At 40.5% G+C, this 21388-nt stretch overlaps 1 protein-coding gene across 1 annotated transcript in view; it reads right to left on the bottom strand.

The window, feature by feature from the left end:
• Positions 1–3397: 3397 nt before the first annotated feature.
• LOC100742982 (protein stum) overlaps positions 3398–21388 on the bottom strand; it is a 23243-nt gene continuing 5252 nt past the window's right edge. Inside the window, exons 4-10 of the mRNA XM_024367979.2 lie at positions 21142–21383; positions 19012–20839; positions 5019–5270; positions 4618–4834; positions 4250–4376; positions 3957–4151; positions 3398–3604 (exon numbers count right to left, since the gene is read on the bottom strand). Of these exons, the coding sequence (XP_024223747.1) occupies positions 3477–3604; positions 3957–4151; positions 4250–4376; positions 4618–4834; positions 5019–5270; positions 19012–20839; positions 21142–21383 (2989 nt within the window). The 3' untranslated portion in view covers positions 3398–3476. The remainder of the gene's footprint in view (positions 3605–3956; positions 4152–4249; positions 4377–4617; positions 4835–5018; positions 5271–19011; positions 20840–21141; positions 21384–21388) is intronic.

The raw sequence follows: 21388 nt of genomic DNA, 5'->3' as shown, positions 1-21388 counted from the left end.
ATACGTTTTATCATTTCCGCGAGCAATTGTCGAAATAGATAATATTAAGTTTTAAATGTAAAAACTTTAAATAATATACTATGTATCCTAGTTGAAATTGAATTTGGAAGTTTAAATTAGCACGAAAATGTCGTTTCAAGCGAAATGTAAAACAACGAATTTATCGAGAAAATTTCGTTCCCATTCGTTCCTATTCGTCGATCGTCATATATTTTACGAGTAAATATTTTTTTTTTAATTTATCGTACGTTTGTTACAATCGAATATGCAATTGTTATTGTTTCGTTACGAGATTTCATCAAACGAATACTTTCCATCGTCAAGTATAAATATTTAACCTGTCATTTACGAATACAACTTTTAGTTCTATTTTATTCCCACGACTTCCCATATGAGACGACAACAAGAGGAAACGTGAAAATCCTTCAAAGATATTCCTTACTAATCCGTAAAAGAGCCAAGAAAATAAATATTTCCGAATGAAACCCAAACAGATTAATTCTCGACGTTTTCGCTTGAGAATTTCAACACTGAATTACGCTATCTTTGTCACATAATCACCATCAGCTTGCAGACAAAGGAATACAATGCAACGCGCCTCACATAATTCCAACTGTTCTATTTTTCGTTGACAATTCCCCAAGGCGAGGGTATAAAGTGGTGCAAAGTCGTGGAAACAACATTGTGTTTCAATTTTCACGTAATATCATTGCGCAAACGCGACGATAAGATGACTCGTGCGATTCCCCAGTGGAAATACACGACAAATCCGAACACTTTATTGCTTAAAACGTTGCCACAAATTACATCGAATTTCCATACGATCGCGTGTGACTTCCCGTGTACGGTGTTGGTCGAAACAAATTACAAATTCATCAAATGCTTAAAGAAAAATGTTCTTTAATCCGATTATGCTTTCTTTCTTACGAATATTACTTTCGAAATTGCTTCCAGAAAACGTATTTCATTTGAATCGAGTTTAAAATTATCAAGAGGAAACGTAATCTAAAATTTGATCCTTTGTTTAACCATCGACTGACATTGTTATAAATGATCGTAAAAATTTGAATTGAATTATCTAATTAGAATCATCCGAATGAAATTGGAGCACCTGATTTCAATTCGTATCCTATATTTTACACGATAAATGACATTAATGATCTTTAGTAAAACATAGCGTATAAACTAGACTGAAGTGAACTTTAAAACCGAGTAATCTAGCGCAAACAGTTACAGGTCATTCACGAGCCAACGACACCGATCCACTGTTTATCATAGACGGTCTTATTAAAAAATTATACCATACAAATATACGTATTGTTTGGTTAAAACCATCAAATTCTCCTAACACGATACACGATCACTTTATTTTTCCTTCTTTTTTCTTCTTTTTTTTTTTTTTTTCTTGAACTGATTTCACACCAAGTCACGTCGATTCGACCATTCGACCATCTATCAACATGATAAACATTTGCACGTTAAGGGTGACAAACTGCGAGCGTATCTATCACGATGAAACGCGTAAAACGTTGTAAGAAACTAGACTGGGCCGGTTGAGTCCTTCGATAAAGCGAAAATAACGGGATCTTGATAAGGACTGCTTGAAATAGAGCTGCTTGTGCATGCGATCGATTCGCGCGAGCTTTTATTAGTAGTTTACTCGCTAGATCTTGGCCGCAAGCATGCGCACGTTTTCAACAGTCGGCCGTTACGTGTCTTGTTTTCTTCTGCCGCACGAAAATCTACCACCGAACATTCACCGATGTTCTCGTTTCCACGTTTTACATTGTCGCATGCAGTGATTACGCACGGTTATCCATTGGAAATTGTTTAATATTCGAAAGAACCAGTCCGATTCTGTGGTGTTACGACCAGAAGATCCACTTTGCGCGCGTCGTTTCGTATGGAAATATCCTATTGAGTTTATGTTAATGGAACGATCCTTGAAGAAAAAGTATAAAACATCTCCATCCTTCGGATAATCTGCAACGAAATTTTCCAAACAAACGATTTGCAATTCGAAAGTTGACAGTCGAGAATATTGGAAGTTAAAATTCGTACTTTTTGAATTTCTTTATGTAGAGTTGCTGTTCCGAAACGTAACGTTTCTAAAATTTTCAAGTTGAAGTTCGAAACGATTGGACACCATGGAATTGAAATAATCGAACCAAGTGTTTAGAGCGTTTTCAATATCGATTACACGTCTGAAAAGTTATACTACACAGGACTAGACCACAACACACGACACTGCAACGGATTATTCAGACGAAACGCAACACACAGGAAATCTGTTTTAAATCGTCACTATGCTACGTAGGACTCGTCATACTCCTTCGATGCTTTTGCTAAATGTGACTCTTAAATAAACTTTCCAGATGATCGATAGAAGCTTGTATAGTCTTCGAACGAAAAATTCACTGCGACAATAATCGGATATTGTACTAAACCATATGCTATTTTCTATAGATAAAAATGATAAAAAAAAAAGAAACAAAATACCATAGAATCTTCTCTACACTGCGATTAAGGGATATAAAGGAGGGAACAATTCCAGAAGCAGCGATTAGATTAAAAACCGATGTAAGTAATATATTTTCATATTTACAAGGATTTTTAGTTGTAAGTTGAATAAGTCGGATAGTTGAATATATGAATGTATGTATACATATAATATGTGTTGCGCTTGTAAAAATATAAAGTGCGTTTTTTCAAAACGTATTTATTCCATCGACGTAGGAAAGAAAAATACCTTTGAACGAGGCTGAGAGAGAGGGAGAGAAAGAGAGAGAGAAAGAAAGAGAGAGAGAGAGTAAGGTCACGTGCTTTGTTTTTCTTCTTTGATTTCTACCGCGAAACGTTTGTTCGACGTTCTCATTTCGGAATAAAAATACAATAAATGGAGAAAAAGAAAAAAAGAAAAGACTAAAACCGCTGTATCGCCGCTGTGAGCACGGAAGAAAGGACGAGCGAAAATAAAAAGCAATTTCCGTTCGACGCAACGAGTACATTTTGAAAGAACGCCACGAATAGGTATGCTTTCACTGAAAGCGATTAATTTCCGAGAACTTCGTTTCGTTCCTCGATCGCGAACAACCACGTAACGTCGTCTTTTATTTCTTCTCTGTGTTTTCTTTTCCATTTTTATGTCTCTGTACCAATGTTATTCTCCTTTCGCGAATTAATTTTTCGACGAGAAAATTGCCTCGAATTTCATTTACCGCGAAACAAAGCTACATGCGTCGTCCGATGTATTTCTTACGATTTCGTAAAAGTACAATAATCTATGGACCGTGGAAAAAATTCTTCGCTTTTCTATTTTTTCTTCTCGTTTGTTTTAAACGGATCCTTAGCGTACGAGTCCACCAAGCGAAAAAAAGTTTCGTTTTCTGTTCGCAGCTTTCGGGAAGGCACGTAGTGAAGAATCGCTAAGACGAAATATAAAAACGTTGCCGCGGAATCTGTGGCGAGGACTTCGGTTATCGCGCCCGTTCCATCCCCCTCAACACATGACTCGGTACACCGGGGGGCAGAGCCGCTGGTTCTCCACCCCTCGCTTCCGGATCGTTGTTGGCTGCTTCGGAAGCCTTGAACCTCTTGTACTTCCCTTCAAAAACAAAAACATTTATTTATCTAGAATAAATATAACTGCACCTTGTCAAATCTAGTTATTCTATTCTAAAGTTCAATTATAGGTAATGTTACGAGGAAGAGAAGCGACGAGAGAAAATAGAGTTCTTTAACCGAGTCACATGTTTAAATTACAGAAGTTTAATTTTCTCTTATCTCGGAAAGTGGTTGCTCCTTCTTGGAAAGAACCAGGTTAAATCCATTTTTAACGTGGACATCATATTTTTTCCACGACTGAATTATGACTCATTAAGAGAACACGAAATTCCTTGGTTTATCTACCACGGAACGATTCAGTTGATTTTGGATCGATGGTTAATATTACTTACTCGCTAAACGGACCAAAGTGACGCCCCACCAAATGCTCCAGCCCCACCCAACTAGGCAGAATAAAACGGTGAATAATTGACCCACCCCGACCATCAGGTTCACAACGAACGCGCCTAGTCTCGACTTCACTCCAGCCACAGCTGAGAATCTCGGTTGCCCGGCGCACAAATTGAAAATCCCACTCCATACCGTGCCTGAAATACAACGTTTTTCCATTTTATTGTTTTATTTAGAAATTTTATTGTTCTTCTTTTTTCTTTTTTTTTCTTTTAATCGGTAAGATATTATTTACCAGAGCCAGGCAGTAGAACGTTCCACACGAGACAAAACCAAGCAAGAGGAACTGGCAGACAAGGAATAGCGCCACGCATCAGGGAATTGTGCTCTACCAGGACATCCGGTATTTTAGCTTTTGGTTCCTACCGTTGGATAAAAAGAAAAGAAAATTGTCAGACGACATCGATATTTCAATTTCGATTAGAATTTAAAATTTAAGGATTTAATATCTCGTATTAAAATGTACAAGTTTAGAATTTAATATCTCTTATTAAAATTGTAAATTTCATACTTAGGAGTCCAATATCTTTTATTAAAATTCTGAATTTTAAATTTAAATCTTCCGGTTACTCCCTGCTGTTTTATTTTTCATTCGTGCGTTACCTCCGACAACGGGGGCGGTGCTACGCTGGTAAGACTGTGCTTGGCACGTATGTTTCTTGCGTGTTCTGCATCAGCGTTCCGCTTGCATTTGCAGTTGCCGAACAAACGACGGCAAATAGCGCCGAATCTTCTTTCCGGAGGACAGCAGACTGTAGCCTCGGCCGGCGCCACCCTCGATCTTTTTGAGCAACATTTCATTTCCTTCAGTCGTTTGCATCTAATACAAGCAAGACAAATATCACAATTTGACAATCCGATAATCAAATTGAATTTAATAATTCAACAATCGTCTTGATCGCTCTGATAGTTCTGCTTCTAATACATTCTACAATTCAATTTGATGTAAAGAATCTCCCTGAAGAATATCCAAAACGATAAAAAACAGACCATAACTCTCGTACCTGCATCTGTTCTTGAATTTAGGCCAGCAGCCAGCAGGCACATTGTCCCTTGCCAGGGGTTGCTCGTTCCTGTTCACCAACGTAGTGCTCCTGGCGTGGTTTCCGGGCCAGGTAAGGCCCTTGGGGTCCGTACGACACGCCAAGCACCTCATTCTTGGACAACACTCGCAGCAACGACTCAGGGACCTCTTCCAGCGCGTAAGAAGCCTGTCAGGGGCACGTTCGCCAACGCCGTTCGCCGCTGCCAGTACCCTGTAATCGAAAGGCAGCCGCGCCCCGTGCTGTTAGCATTATTAAAAACGGCTGTTCGATCGATTCAGCGCGATAAAGGGGCCTTCGGCGTCGATTAAGAAGAGAATGACAGGCGTCGATGGATCGTGACGCGATCAAACGAACGAGACCGGCGCTACTTTCCACCTGGCAGCCGTCGTATTCCTCAAGGATACTCGCGAGAGGCTGAATGTAGGTCGAGGTGAAGTTGATTCCGCAGGATGGAATTGGTGAACGAGGGATCGAATGCTGTTTGATTTTCGAATTAGTAGGCTTTCGTTTCCTTTGACTTTGGCTGCACTTTGTGCGATTTGTCGACATTGCGAGCAACGTGGTGTATTATATCAGGTCGTCCGAAAAGTTTCTTTCGTTTTATAAGGAAACGATCGATGCACATTTTCCGTTTTATATTATTCTATCGAATTACGTGTGATCCCATTTTGTTCTATCAAAATAAAGATCACAACGTTCGACAGATTAGGTTTCATGTTTGCGTAAAGATGCATCGTTGTAAAAGACGGGTCTGTAAAAGAAAGACACTTTTCTGACAACCTAATATAAGATCAACACCGTGGAAAATATTGGTTCTTCTTTTTTTATGCGTTTGGGGATGAGAAAGATTTCCGAAGTTGATTGATTTGTCGATATTAGGCTAGTTGATATTTAAAATGGTTTGAAATGATATTTAAAAACTGTGCTTCTTCTTCTCGTGTAGGTTTTAGAATTGGAAGGTTGAGTATCTGGTAAGCGTTAAGTTAATACCAGGGCAGTTAATATTTAACGCGAATGCAATGTTCTACTAGCACTCTGAAAAATTGCATTTCTTCTTTTTATACGACGTAGGAATTTATTAATAATACCGTTCAATCCGTGGATGTTCATGCAATTTCATATCGGTAGACAAACCTAAATAAAGATTTGCTCGCTAAATATTATAGCGAATATTTACTTTGAATATTTCATATATTTGTACACCCTTCGATTTCCTGTAAATGCAGAAATGTCCGCAGTCTGATTATTTATATTTGTAGCCTATAATGGCAACATTTGGAGCGAGCGTGTTCCACTGTGCTGATGACATCGAGTGTTTCCCAGTGAATGTATACCGCGCTAGTCAGACACGTTCGCCGCGCACGAGACACGCATACATTGAAGCGTTCCGTAAATTCGATTCGTTTTAACGTAAAGATTCTTCCTCCGTGCAAATCTATTCTCGAGAAATCTACTTTTAAAATCGAAGAGCCACAAAAGTAACTGAAATTATCAATAACATTTCTGCAACCACTCAAAAACTAAACTGTATTCGATCGACCGAAAACAAAAGAATCAAAGAACAACGACTGTCAATGGCATCATAAAGAATATTAGAAACATCCTGTGTGTACGATTTAATGAATTATCTATCCGTTGACTACCATTTCGCCTACGTCTTTCCACAGAACCTTCCGCGATTAATCATCTCTCTCTCTCTCTCTCTGCATCAACCTCGAAATCGAACCTCCTCCATTTCCACTACAAAGCGATACAAACGTCGATCGATTTCCAAGCCATTCGTCCACGAATTCACACTTCCAATAAATCTACGCAACAGGATATTGCGCGAGGAGTCCCATCGATCACCGATGGAACAACGTGTGTCAAATTCTCGCGTCTTACCACTTGTACCCTGTCTGTTTCGAGTATCTGCGAATCCCTTCGCCAATCACCAAAAGGTTGAACGTACGCGAAAGAGAAATATCTTACCTGCTCTGTTCGTAGTTCTACTCGTTCTTCGTTGGACCGTCTAAAGTACAACAGGGCGATGCGGTGATCGATAACCGAGCGGAAACGCGGCGAATTCACGGCGAGACGGGAACGAAGATAACAACGGAGGATGATCTCGAGGTTCGTGGATCGATACGAAAGGAACACGAGTACGCGTGAAGAAATTCTACAGCGAGTTCTGTACGAGGTTCAAGCCGGCGAACGAGCATCGCGGTTCGGCTCGTGTGTCGCACGAAGATTGCAGGTGCCGCAGTCTTCGGGGGTTGGACGGACCTCGGAGGACGAAGGGTGGCGAGGCAAAGAGGGTCGCCGAGCCGTTGCTGGCCAGCGAGCCGGTCACGCAAAGATTTTCTCCTTCGCCACCGACACCGCATTACTTACACGTACAGGAGACCAGCCACAGGGCGACTTGCTTCGGTTGACCGCGAAATCGATACCGGCCACGCCGAAGTTCTTTACCTTAACATCGCCGTTTTTTTTTTTTTCAAGGCGCCCACGCGACCACCTTCCTCCTCCCTCCTTTCCACGGGGATTTCCTCTTTTCTTCTTATTCGCATGGCGCTCTCGTGACTCGATTATTTGTGGCTCTCTTTCCCTTTCTCCTTTACGGTTTGTTTCGTTGTTTAGGTTTCTTTGGCTTCGAGGAACGTCGATCGTTTAGGTTCGTTTCATCGTTTTCTTTGGAAATGTATTATTTTCTGATGGATATGTGAGTTTGACTTTTTCATCCGATTTCGTACATTTGACGATTCAGCTCCTTTTCTTGTTTATGTCGCATTTTGTGCAAAAGAATTCGACGATCATCGATCCTCATGTAGATGATTCATTTCTTCAGGAAGTTATTACTTTGTAGTTGGCTGTTTCATTTGACCATCTGTTTCCTCTTCGTCGATCAACCCCGCTCTTTTAACGACTGTCTTGTACTTTGTTTCTTTCGCATAAACGAAGATGGATCTATTAAGGAGGATCGTAATTACGAAATGTCGGTGTTACGATTACCGATGAACACGTGGTAACGCAAGACGTGGTAGATCCGTGACGAAAGTTTCAATCGCGCCAAGTTTTTAATTGCATCCATTTTCACTCGCCAGTTACCCTTGCGAAATGTGCGTGCGAACTTTAGTTTTACTCGGCAGACCCTGAGGGATCGGACGCGAACTTTCTCCTTTAAAAAGTTCGGTTAAGATCAATTCGAAGACTTTTTAACACCGGCAGAAAAGAATCCAAGAAGTAAAACAGAATTTCTCGTATCGTTAAAAAAGTTTCTACGTCGCTGTTCTCCTCTGAATTCGTCTCTTATAGCAATTTCACGAATGGGTATTCTCAATTTGATATCGAAGAACGAGCTGGTTAAATTAGGAAAATGAGAGACGGACGAAACGTCTGCAAAATGCTGTCAAACGTGTCGTCACTTAGTTCGACACTATGTCGAGGCTGCACATCACACTTGCGAAATACAATTTTTATGTAAAGAACATTTTCTTAGCGTGAAATTTTGTACGATCGATCGCCGATCCCAAAATAAAATCCTACGTGATCGTAAAACACAAACGATAACAGCCATGTTTCGAAACGGCGAATTGTGGAACCGTGACGTAAGAAAACATATCATTATGCGGTGCTGAGAATTATGCGAAATCTGATGTAACGTTGTATTCTGCGCGTTCTGATGTACTAAACTCGGTCACGTGGCGCCATAGAAATACGAGTGCATTCGATTTTCCTAATCCTTTTCGAAAACCTCGTAGGAGACGCTGAACGTTGTACAACATAATACGAAGTTGCACAACAGACGAAGAAGACGATTTAGGTGCGACGAACAAATCGAAATAAAACCTCTCGACAAGCGGAGTAAATGTAAATTATCTGTGAGATTAGTCTGAATAAAAGTTGCACCGCGGAAAAATAATTTGCTTGATGTATCTCTGTTGTGTTGACGTTCTACGTTATCGCGAGATTATAAGGTTCAGATGTGAGAACCGATAAAGAGCGATGGTAAATGTTCTCGTATCGAAGAACTAAAATACGTTTTTGTAAAAGCTACCGATTGATGAGAAGAGAGACGTTACGATTCGTTGAAACATTTGCTCGTAGTTTGTGATCTAGAAAGTAAACGTGTAATTTGACGCTGTTGCAAAAATGTACTGATAAGTCGGAATAATACAATGATAGACAGGTAAGATTAAAGCAGATAAGATAAAATAACAAAAATAAATTGGCAAAGTAAGAAATTTTTGTGCCACGTTACATAATAAATTACTAAGCTTCGCCATAATCCATCTGTTATAGTCACTGATTTTCGTATGTTCAAGCTACGATATTTTATACGTACGAGAATATATTTCTCACTCTGAGAAGAAACATCACATCAATTTCTGTCGTTAACATTTTTACATAAAAAGATTCGATCGTTATCGTTCTTATTGTTAGAAGATTTACTCGCTTTCACGTGCAGCCCCGGAAAGCTAATTACGCGTATCACAACTAGAGTCAGTACGATAAAAGCTGTTCACTGACGTTTTAGCTACATCTGTCTGAAAATTTGCTGACAACGCGGATGGAACGCGTGCAACACGGTTGTCGGACCATCGATGTGCAACGCGTTAACCAAAACCATTAAAAGTTGGCACAGCCCCGGCCAGAAAGTTCGTACCGTGGCCGCGCAGCGATTCACGTAGCGATTACGACACGGAACCGCCAAAATCGTGCTGTTAAAAGTTTATACAGTACGCGAACCAGGACGTCATTAACCCTCCGAGCAACTTTCAGCGACATGATTACCTTGTTATTACTTTCACTTGGTCGCGAGCAGAGAATTGTCGGTGGCGCCCGACAAAACCAACGATTCGCCATCGTTTCGTCCTGGAAACTAGGCCGTTAATCCTACGTGTACTCTGTCCTAGAATTTTTAACAGATTCACCGACTCTCTTGCGACCGAATAAATTCAGAATCTTTTAGATTATTTTCTGTAAAAGTTAGGAATGAAATTTTGTTTTTTAATACCAACGCAATATCATTCGTAGACTGCAAGCTTCTATAGAAATTTATGTCTCGAGGATTTATGTCAGTAAATGTCACGAGGAGTACGCTAATTCACAGGTTTTGTATCTTTTTGCGTATTATGCATGCTGTGCATTCTGGTAGCTCTGGATTTCGCGCAGAAGCGCAAGAATTCAATCGCATTTGTTTGATTTTTAAGATAAAGAAATTTACGTCTACGTTAAGGAGGATTTTGAGCCTCGATAACTTTCAACAATTAAATTAGAAAAATCGTTGGAATACAGGTATCAAAAATGAAAAGTTTCGTTGAAAGTAGCATTCACAATGAGGTTAGAAGCGTAATTCAACGTGCGAGCTGTTTCTAAAAATTTCGCAAAGACGAGAGGCGCGCTTTCTCCGCGTTAATTGTTTGCTTAACCGAACCAGTCGGATTACGCTAGCACGAGCGCAGTTAATCGGACTAGGAGTTACAAACAGCATCAAAATTGAATAGAAAGGAAACAGGGGATACCCTCGTGATATATTAGAAAACGAAACGACCGCGATGTATCACTTTAATTGCTCTTTTCCTTTGTGAACTTTGCGCAACTGTTAGGAACCAGGTGAAACGAGATAACGTATTTCAGTTATGCAACTCGATGTTCCTCCTTAATTAACGTAGAGCAGAAATAGAAAGAGATTGGCCGCGACTTTCTTTGACTTTCTCTTGGTAAATGAAATTGGATCTTAAAAAAAGGAAAGGAATAGAAATTTAGAAATAAGTATTTCTCTAAGGTTTGTGAAATACGTTCGTGTCTTTGATGTTCCATTCGCTTACAGTTGAAAAAACGCTCTTTCGTGTTACATAGTTAAATTTCTATCCACGGAAAAATATAATCAGACAATGTATAACAATTTATTTTTGTTCTATTTTCAAGGCATCCTAACAAAATTCTGGTCGACCGACGACAGTTTACCTTTTGTGTCGAAATCTAATCTATAGACGAGTCTATGGGAAAGTCGAATAAACTTCCAACGAAGTCAGAAAGTAGGGTTTACTTTTCTTAAGGGTTTACTTACGTACCGTGGCTCATTTTACGTTACGTGGCCGACAGTTAACGCGGGAACGAGGCGAATTAACATAAACAGGGGCTAAAACCTAATCGCATTGCAAATTCGAGTAAACAATCGATGACTGTGCGGTTTCGCGTACCGACCGCTCGTTTCCATTCATTTTTCACGCGAAATCGGATCTTCGAATGCGAAACCACTCGTGAACATTAGCGACGAAATAGTACGTTTTACTATTTAAATAAAAAATTGGAAGAAACTGCAGGTGATCGACGAATTCGTCAAATTACGCGACTTCTCGGAATTAAATTCGCAATTGCCGCTTGTGAGAGGAATGAAATAGAAAAGAATTACTCGATTATGTATGTACGTGTGTTGCAGTTATATCAGTTTCGGCCGATGTCTGATAATTAGAAATATATTTTGTGCTATAATAACTTCACGTCGAATTGCGAATAACACTTTTATCGGCAATTTATCATCGCCAAATTATTCCCTTTCGAAACAAATATTCGGAATAAATATCTATCGAGTGAGAACGATTTAGAAACTTTTCGAACATAGAAATCGTATAACCCGTTTGAATATCTGTTTTATACCGAAATAGTAAAAAGTTTAAGAATCTACGTCGACGACGGTCTAAGTAATTGTAAATAGAAAACTAACAATCGATCATTATTCGGATCAATAAACGATCTTTCTTGCCCTCGTTGAACAAATCATCCCTAACGATTCTATTCATCTAAACAGACTAATTTCACGAGAATACTACGAAATTTAATTGATCAATAAAGGTCGTTTCAAACAAGATTACATACCACAGGCGTTATTCAAGTGGAAATCAAATAGAGGCAATTTACAGGGATACAAATTGTGCCATTCATCCCTATAAAACAGCTACACATAGTCACGGCAATAATACAACGTTAACAGTGTAAAACCTTTGTCCCTTTAAACCTGCCGCTTAAACATCCAATTTTATCGAACTCGTTATACCATACACAACATTCTATTGTAATTAACAACAGTTCAAAAATAGCTGTTTATAAAAACCAATTAAGAACGTGAACAAATATAGAGTTCAGGTAAACGGTATCATAAATGACCAACAGTTTGACGTCAATGTCGCGCGAAAGTAGGCCAAACACGAAGGGCTAGTTCATCTCCCTGTCACGCAACCCTTCGGTCTCCTCTTATTTCCAGCTGATCCAAAAATCACGACGCGAACTATGCGTGTCGCTGGAGCGACGAACGTCCGGATGGAGGAGCCGTGTGCACGAAGAAACACGGATTCAAAGAGGGTGGCAGCTGTGAGTGAAATACACAGGTATAATTGGAGCTCGACCTTGGCCGCACGCGATGCTTAACGTTCGTCGGTCAATCCACGTAGCCGCGTAGTCCGCGTCGATTTTTGGTTCTGCTAACATACACGTACGTCTCGTGGATAAAGAAATTATCCGCTACGACGATCAAAAATTATATAGGTGACCGAATGTTAGATAGCGAGAGCAGTCGAGATCGTTCGTCAAATCACGACGTTTCCACACGACCTATCGAAATTCGCATGGTTTCTTTTTCAGATTGATCTGTGTAATTTCGTTTTGTATCGAAGAGCTCGCGAAGGAAAAGAGATTTGGTCGTGATCTCTGTTGAGTTTGTGTACTTTTGGGATGATAAAAATTAGTACAGAGAAATGAACGTTAATGTACTCTTATCATCTTATGATCACTTTCTTTTTTTATAGGAGAATTTTTGGGGTAAAAAGGTTTGTTTCTGCGATTTCTTTCCACTTTGTATATTTTTGGATGTTTGGTGAAAATGAAATTATAGCGTAGAGTCTGGTTTATATAGAAATTGTAAAATGTAACTGTTTGGTTTCTTTTGGATTTGCCTATCGTTCGGTGTTTAGTGAAATTAGTCTGGTCTGAGGTAAATTGCACTTATTCGATGTAATATGAAAGTTGAAAAATATAATTTTTAATTTTCCAATATCGAATAAAACGCGTGTGTCGAATGAAAGAAGAAGGAGAGTCAGAAAATGGTGGTTGGGAAGCGGAAATAGCTTGGAGCTGGTTAAATGAAATGGCTGTAGGCTCGCGCACGCGTTATTGTCACTGTAATTTGCAGATACGTGAATCATGTGCAATTGCTTGGATAGCAGAAAACTTTGACGTAGAATACTTTACGTTCATCGAGAGTCACAGTTTCCTTGTTTTTATCATGTCGTAATTTTTCTCTTAAAGGGACGTTTATATGGAGAAAATAGCAAGTAATATCGTTAGAAGAAAAAAGTGACGCGTTATTTGAGAGACCCCGTGCATTATTTACAACGATCTCCGTGCAGATTCTAGAATATCGATCCTTTTCGTTGAATATATGAAATGTCAAGCGTAAAACATTGTTCACATTTTCGTTTTATCTCCGTCTTTCCTTCCGTAGAAATGAACTGCCCTTCTGAGTGCCGCGTGAACTATCGCGCTCAAGTGATTAACTGCAATATGCACGATGCATTAGTTTGCATTTTAAAAGAAACATAGAACGAAGGCGTTTAATAACACGCAGCTGTCCAACTGCATCCACGCGTATAATACGCCACCATAAATCTACCGTCGCTCGTTTAAACAAATACAAATTTCATTAACAGACTTATGCATCGAATCAAGCAAGTTGCAAACTCGTGTCTCTGTGAATGAAATATTTCTACGCGATTCTGCTACGTCAGATCTTCCTTCGACTTCCCCCAAATCGCATTTCAATGTTTCTCGTATGTTTCAAAATCATTAAAGAAGATATTAAACGAAGATAAATGGTAGATAAATGCAAAAATAAATTTTAAATACTGAAAATTCTAAGCACTAGCATTCTAAGTGCTAATTGTACGCGACTAAACACAAATACCGTTCTCTCGATGAAGAGATGTACTCTTTGAAAGAAGCTGGAGCATCGCGAGAAATTGTCGGACGTGGTCCAGCGTTCGAAGAATTTTCCGTGAAGAAATGTCGCGTGTTTGAGCATCTCAGTCGAAAGCACATTTTGTCTCTCGAGACCCGACGTCAAAGACAACAAAGAATCTCTCCAATATACCGGTGGAATCTCGGTGATCCCGAAGAATCGAGACACTCCATAGCCAAGCAACCGGTTGACACGCGACGTAAAATCGACGTGGAAAAACGAATGGAAATTACGAGCGTCTTTTTCACTGCTAACGATAGCCACGGCGAAGAAGCGCAATACGATGGAATTTGGTGCAACAAAACGAAATGGAATCGATCGCGTCAACTAGCTTGCATTCACGTTCAACAGGCCGGAAATGGTGTGCACGTGTAATCGTGTTTTTAGAGGAATCCCGTTCACCGAGCAGACCATCGACTAATAATAGACGTGATAATATTTGCTCAACCCGAACGAGGCTGTTCCCTGTTCGAACGAGACGATTGTGCACGTCGAGCGTTTGGCGAAGATTATTTTCAGAGTTCTTAGCGAGTTCTTGGTATTTCGTTAATGATAAGCAGAGAGAAAGATCGGCTCGAATCGACTCGGATCGATTTAGATCGCCATGTACGATGATCTTCTCGTACAAGCATGAAAGTTCATGCGCATTTTCTTTCACAAGCGTACTTTTACATGCAATATATTTAAGCGTCGAACGCAATACGCTATTCGATATATTGCTTTATTTTGTGAACGTTTTATCCTCGGCTATTGATAATCGAATATGTCGTTTGATTTAAATGGTAAAACGATTAATAGATGATCGACTATGGTTGTTACTCGGATCAATTTGACAATAATGGATGAATAAAGAATCTGATTGATTTACATGATCGACGTTGAATAATTAAATGTTGCCTAATGTAAACGCCGCTTAATCGAGCTAAATGTCGTTACGATGGGAGCAATTATTTTCGCGTGGAGCGTGGCTCGTTCGAAACAGGAATTAGGGAAGATTAAATATAGTTGGAAGATTGTCTTCGCAATCAAAATTAATAGCTCGCCATTAACGTTACAGCACTGACTATGCTTCGCGTTAAATTCCACCTCGGGTTTTCCATTACACGTTCAGAGTAACACGTTTGCATTTGTAATACGTATCTCCATAAATATGAAGTGTCACAGTTTCCTACGGACGTACTAGAAAAAGTTAATTTCGTTTCGTACACAATTTCCATGGCTTATCAGCAATCAAAGAAGAAATAAATACTTGTACACACTTTACAACTTCTAGCTACATAACGTATATAACGGTACAACGATCGCGTCACCAGAGGCTTTCATTCGAAAATTCCAATTTACAGTTCTCGAGAATTAGTTCGATGAATAAAGCTACACGCCCGGACGAGATCCTGGATGAATTATTCAATGGAATCGTTCCACGTTGGTCTCGAACGTTTTACGAGAGAATCCATCGCGATTGCTGACCTGCTACGATCATGTTTGTAAAGACGTTTTCAGTATACGTTCGCGACTATACGCAGCATCGTCACGCTATTGCGGTTCTCTGAGTCACTTTGAACGTGGCCCAGTGTAAGAAAATCTCGCGAAACGATTACGGAACGCTCCGCGTGTGGCCTGCCGCTTAAAAAGAATGTAATCTCGTTGTAATCGCTTGACTAACGAGCTACTCCGGGCTTTATGAATACGCGCGAAAATTAGGAAAATGATGAATCAATCGGAGCTAACGATCGACGATATTTCGATATGGCTATCATTTTCCAATGATGTAGAATATACGCGTGAAGCGTAATGGAGGTCAACCAAAATACTTTGGTATTTCGATAGAATATATGTACGTTTTATGTTTCGCGTGAAAGCGTTCGTGAAGTTTGAAGGTCCTATACGCAACGATGTAACGTTTTATTTAGTGTTACTCGTAAGACTGTATAGTGTAAAATCAATGTAAAACGTTGCGTTCTTCTTAGTTATGACATTGCCAGTTATACAGTTTTGTCACGCTTTAGCTGCAACTTAATGTAAGTTTCATAATACGAAAAAAAAGAAACAGTTGTTGCAATACATTTAATATTAAAGCAAAATATTAAAAGGTATATACATATTCGTATAAACTGTTTGAACAACTGTGCTCGAAAATTTACATAATGTACTTAATTAAGGAAGAAAACGGTCGAATCAAATTCGGAATGGTTGTTCGTTTTTTCTGTATTAATTTCAATTAATTTTAATAAACGAACACGGTGCAAAAAGCAGTTTATCGAACGAGGAAAAAAAATGGAAGAATCATGGTTCAGAGGCGTGAATGATGGACACGGTCTAACAGTCTCGTGCTTTCGACGTTCTCTTTTTTTTCCCCCTCCCTCGTTCTTTCCTCCTACCGCTACCGATTCGAGTTAATTAGCAACGCTCGTATAACGAGGCGATTCGAAATTCTGATTTATAATTCCCTTGAGCCAGGCCGTGGCGATGTAAATCTCCATGGGATCGATAAACCCAGCTTGGTTGCATCGACCACTGGAAAGGGTGGTGCTTTATAACTAGCCGGGGTGAAGGAACTCCGTGGATCTTACGATGGGCCAAGTTTTCCGCACGACCCTCTTGTCTATGATGTTCGCTAGGAAACACCAGTTGTAGAACAATTCAATCGCGCCCGTTTAACCGCCAACCTCCGCCACCATATTTTTCATACTTTCTTAACTCTCCAGTGGATAATATTTTTCATCGTTTTATCCAGCATATTTGGAAAAGTATTTCGCACGCTGAAAGTATAAAGATTTTAAAGATTTCTATCTTCTTCTTCCACGATCAAAGATTTCCAAACTTTATCATCGATCGAAGGAGATAAACTAACAAACACCAAGTCGAAATCAACCGAAATCAAGTCACTTTTTGAAACTATGAATTTTGCTATGACTTTTCTGCTATGAATTCATAGTCGGCTATAAACCCTCGCGCTTTCGAATATAAAACTTGTACCTGCCGTTTTCTTGCAATAAATACAATTTAAATATTCGTACTGTTTCTTTTATTGCTGCAAAGCCTTCGATTATGATCGTGCAGTCGTTAGAATAAGAACAGGGAACAATTTAAACGTTAAATCGATACTTCAAGATTAATAATTATTCAATGTTTAGAGTAAATTAATTAAATAAACACACGATCTTCGCACCTCTTCGAATCGTTTACTAGGCTTAACCTATATTCCTCCGGCATTTATATAGAACAATTAATTTTCGCTTAGGGAAACGCACAGTCAGGGGTGGACTCTAAGGGTAACTACGTGCTGGAAAACGTAACAATAAATAACTGCGCAGTAATGTAACCGTTTCGTGATCTTGCTCGCGATTACCTGGCCTTAATGAAGCGCTGCTACTTCATAAACGCAGATATTTGCGGATAAGTCTTCCTACTTTTCGCTTCATTAACTACACGGCGACGCCTCGAAATTGATAATGAGAGATCTCGCGGGGCAATTTCATAGAAAAATGGATTTCGATGCGCGTATCGCTAAGCTCGAGCACGATTTCACGAACCAGCATTTTAGGGTAACTCGTAACTCTGCTGCCGGAAGCCGCTGGCGATTCTTTTCGTTGCTCATCACGAAACGCGATTCCTTTAATTGAGAATGATGCCTCGTTTTCGTGTTGCTGCAACACCTGGAGCATACACACGGTCTGTCTAAAAAATGACTAAACTTCTTAAAAATGAAAGAAACATCGTAGATCCTCGCGAAATACAGCGACTCGTGAAAGTATTCGAATACTTGCAGAAAACTTTGTCGAATATATCGTGTCTGATATACGGCACATTTTGAAATTTCGTTAACGCTGTAATGGTAGCCGACTGTGGCGATTACATCGATAGAATTTGAAAGAAATCTAAAAATTTATACAGAAGCTACAAGACATTTAGTGGAAATATAAAACAGATCCTTCGTACTTCATTTAAATACGATTGTAGATCTATAGATTACGTAGATGTTAATACATTCCTCCGTGTATATTTCAGGCTATGTATCAGCAATGTAACTTTCCCTCTGAGGTTGCCTGTGCTTTGTTATTTTTAGAAAAGTTTGATTACTTTTTAGACAGACCGTGTAAGCCGATTTTCCCATCCGTCGCGTTCATTTTGTCCCTAGCACTCGCAACCTTCTGCATATATTCCGTTAACAACGTGTCCTTTAATACGGACCCACATCGGATCCGCGGCGATTTATTGTCGCTTCCGACGGCATAAATAGCTGTCGTGCCCGCGCTGGATCTTTCCAGATTAATATCTGCCAGTCTCGATATAAATCCGGTTCCGTGAGATCAAGGAATAAAATTACAAGTAAACGTTCAGAGTCGAAATTTCGCGGTTGGTCGAAGTGGAAAGTGGCGGTAGTTTTAAGTCCTTGAGAGTAATCGATTCAAACCTAATTTTAAGCGAGTCGACAGTGCGAAAACGTTCCATATCAATCTTCGAATAATTAATACAAACGTTGAAAACCTAATTTCAATTTGAGAAATCTTATGGCGCAGCTCGTTTATCTGATGAAATGGTGAAATCTACAAAAAGTGGAGTCGATCGATTAATCTTCGGAGAAACTCGTATACAAATTCGAGTATTCGAGTCAAACAAAATTGTAGTTATCTGAACGTGTTTTTATAATGAATATGCATCTACGATTATTTGTTTATGTCCAGAAGAAATTACAAATACGTACGTCGGAGAAGAAACGATCGAATAGGATGTTACATATATCTTCTTGCATGTTTAGATTTCTCACAAATGCATGAACATTCACAGTGTACTTATTATCGTTAATTCCCGAGATAACTAAACTGTGTTTCCAGAAAGAAAGAACGACAGAGTTCAACCTATCGAAACGACCAGAATCAGAATCCTTTTCCATAGGATCACAGGAATAATTTACGAGGTGAACGATGAAATAACAGCGCTATAAATTCTACTCACGCTGGCTCGCCGTTTTGCTCCAAGTACACCACGTTCCCACTTAACGTCTCGATCTCCTGCGGCCTTTTCACCACGTGCATTCCAGTTTTCTCCCTCGGCGAAGATACTCCTCTGACGGTGTCCACGCTCACCCCGGTGTCCGTAGATCGAACGGTCTCGATGGAATCGATCGACACCCTCGCGGACGATTTCACGGACGTACCACTTCCGTGATTATCGGTACGAGCTTTCATCCCGGCGCTATTTACATTTCTCGCGTCGTTGCTCACCGCACCAACCACGTTGGACACGTTGTTCGCCCTCGAGGCTATCGTCGATTGGTCAGAAGTACCTTTCACGGAAGTACTTTTCACGGTTACCGTAGTTGCATTCGTTACGATCTTCGTTCCAGAATTATTAGTGGACCGCGAAATCGTCCTCGCGTCTTCCTGTCTCACAGAAGCACTCGCGGCGGAAACTGCTGTCCTTTGAGTCTCTGCACCCGAAGAATTTCTGATGGAACTGTTTACCGATTCGATCTCGTTGGCTTTAGTTGAATTTGATTGGACGTTGGTTGACACGGGTTGAAAGGAGACAGATTCGTCGATCTTCTGATCGTTCGGCCTGAAATTCTTCGTATTCTGATCGTTCACCGCATTCTGAATCTTGTTCGAACGCTGCGTCGCCGAACCAGTGTTGTTCGTAGCACTGATCACCCTGTTTATGCTTTTCACCGAATGACTGGTACTGTTACTCTTCGAATGACCGCTAACATTTTCGGTAGGAACTGGCGAATCGTTTCTACTCTCTGTTCCACCCTTCGTTCGACCATGGTTGCCGTTAGATTTGTTCGATTTGGAGATCTGACGATTATCCTCGTTACTAGCAACTTGAGAATTTTGGACTTGTTTGCCGATGTTTTCATCGTTCGATGAATTGGAAGATTTGCTATTAGACAGGTCTTGCTGGCTCTTCGTCTTTTCAGACTGGCTCTTCGTTTTCTCAGACTGACTTTTCCTTTCGGAAATCTCTTTATCCATAAGAACCGCATTGGCGTCGATGTGAAGCGGCTGAACAGCCGTCGTCGCTGTTGTGTTCACCACGCTAGACGTACCTGTAGCGCTAGAAGTTTGTTTTAAAAGATCGATAAGATGCAGATCAGCTAACTGTTCCGTACTCGAATTCTTCTCGTTAGCTTGAGAGCCTTTCGATCCTGGGTCAGACTGTTTACTGCCTTGAGTGGACTCGTTCGTCTGCCCGTTGCTTATACGAACTTCCTTGGACCCTTTATCGGTAGCCTTTTTATTTTTCCCATTAGCTGGATTAGGGATATTGATGAATCTGGCTGGATTCAAGACATTCGAGTTGATTCTGTTCGTTTTCAGCGGAATCTTCGACGGTGATACCACTCGTTCCTTGCCTTGCGTTTTTCCTGGAACGGAGACCTTCTCGTGCGTTTGTTTCTTCGCGTTCCAAGCATTCCTCGATGGGGACGCGGCAAATTTCTGCTGCTTCGCCGGCGACAATCTCGTGGATTCCTTCGAACGATCCCTTTTCTTAAATTGCGGCGTTTTCTCCGGTTTCGTCGGAGTTCCTTGGATCGGGGAGAGCTTGCTGACTGTTTTCGAGGCCTGTCGACGGGTGGCGAGGTTCGCCACGCTGCTACTGTTCCCAGAGGCGTTCAAACGATTCCTGGAATCCGTAGTATTGAAGCGAGTGCGCGAATCCACGCGACGACCCAGCTTCGGCGAGGTAAGGCGCTCCGTTGATTTGCTCAGAGACGTCGAACGCTGACGCGTTGGTTGCGGGATCAGGCTTCTTCTTGGGCTGTTCTGTTGCGACACTGAAACTGGAAAAGTACAAGTTCCAGTTGAAGTACAAGAAACATTTGCTCTTCCCACTACGAATAGCAACCAATAACGATGTTTTTATCGTAGATCCTTTTAATATTCGATATACGTGTTTCGATGTATCAAACATAACATAGCAGAAGAATATTTGAAAGGAATAAGGAATAAGATTTATTTATAAATTCTCGTAACATTCGACTCGTGTATTCACACCAGTTCTGTCTTTAACGCGATTGACGTACAACAATGTTTCAGATACTCCACACAACGCTTCCAAAATAACAATACACGCGAAACTTACCTCGTCGTTCGTTGTTTCCTCTTCTACGAGCATTCATAAATTCCGGAGACTGTGCCCTGGACTTAGATCGCGGCGGTGGTCCTTTAAAGCCACGTCCTCGAAAGGGCGAGACCCTGCCAGTGGCCAACGGCGGCGATGGACTCCTCGCCTCCGGGGAAACGGGCCTCGAGTCCGCGATGATAACGAAGCTGGATCGACGATGCGCCCTCGAGGAGGACGTGGTGGAGGGCGCGATCTTGTACGGCTC

This window comes from Bombus impatiens, unplaced genomic scaffold, assembly GCF_000188095.3.
Source record: "Bombus impatiens unplaced genomic scaffold, BIMP_2.2 scf_0377, whole genome shotgun sequence".
Taxonomy (NCBI): Eukaryota; Metazoa; Arthropoda; class Insecta; order Hymenoptera; family Apidae; genus Bombus; species Bombus impatiens.
This window is presented reverse-complemented; position numbering and strand designations above follow the sequence as displayed.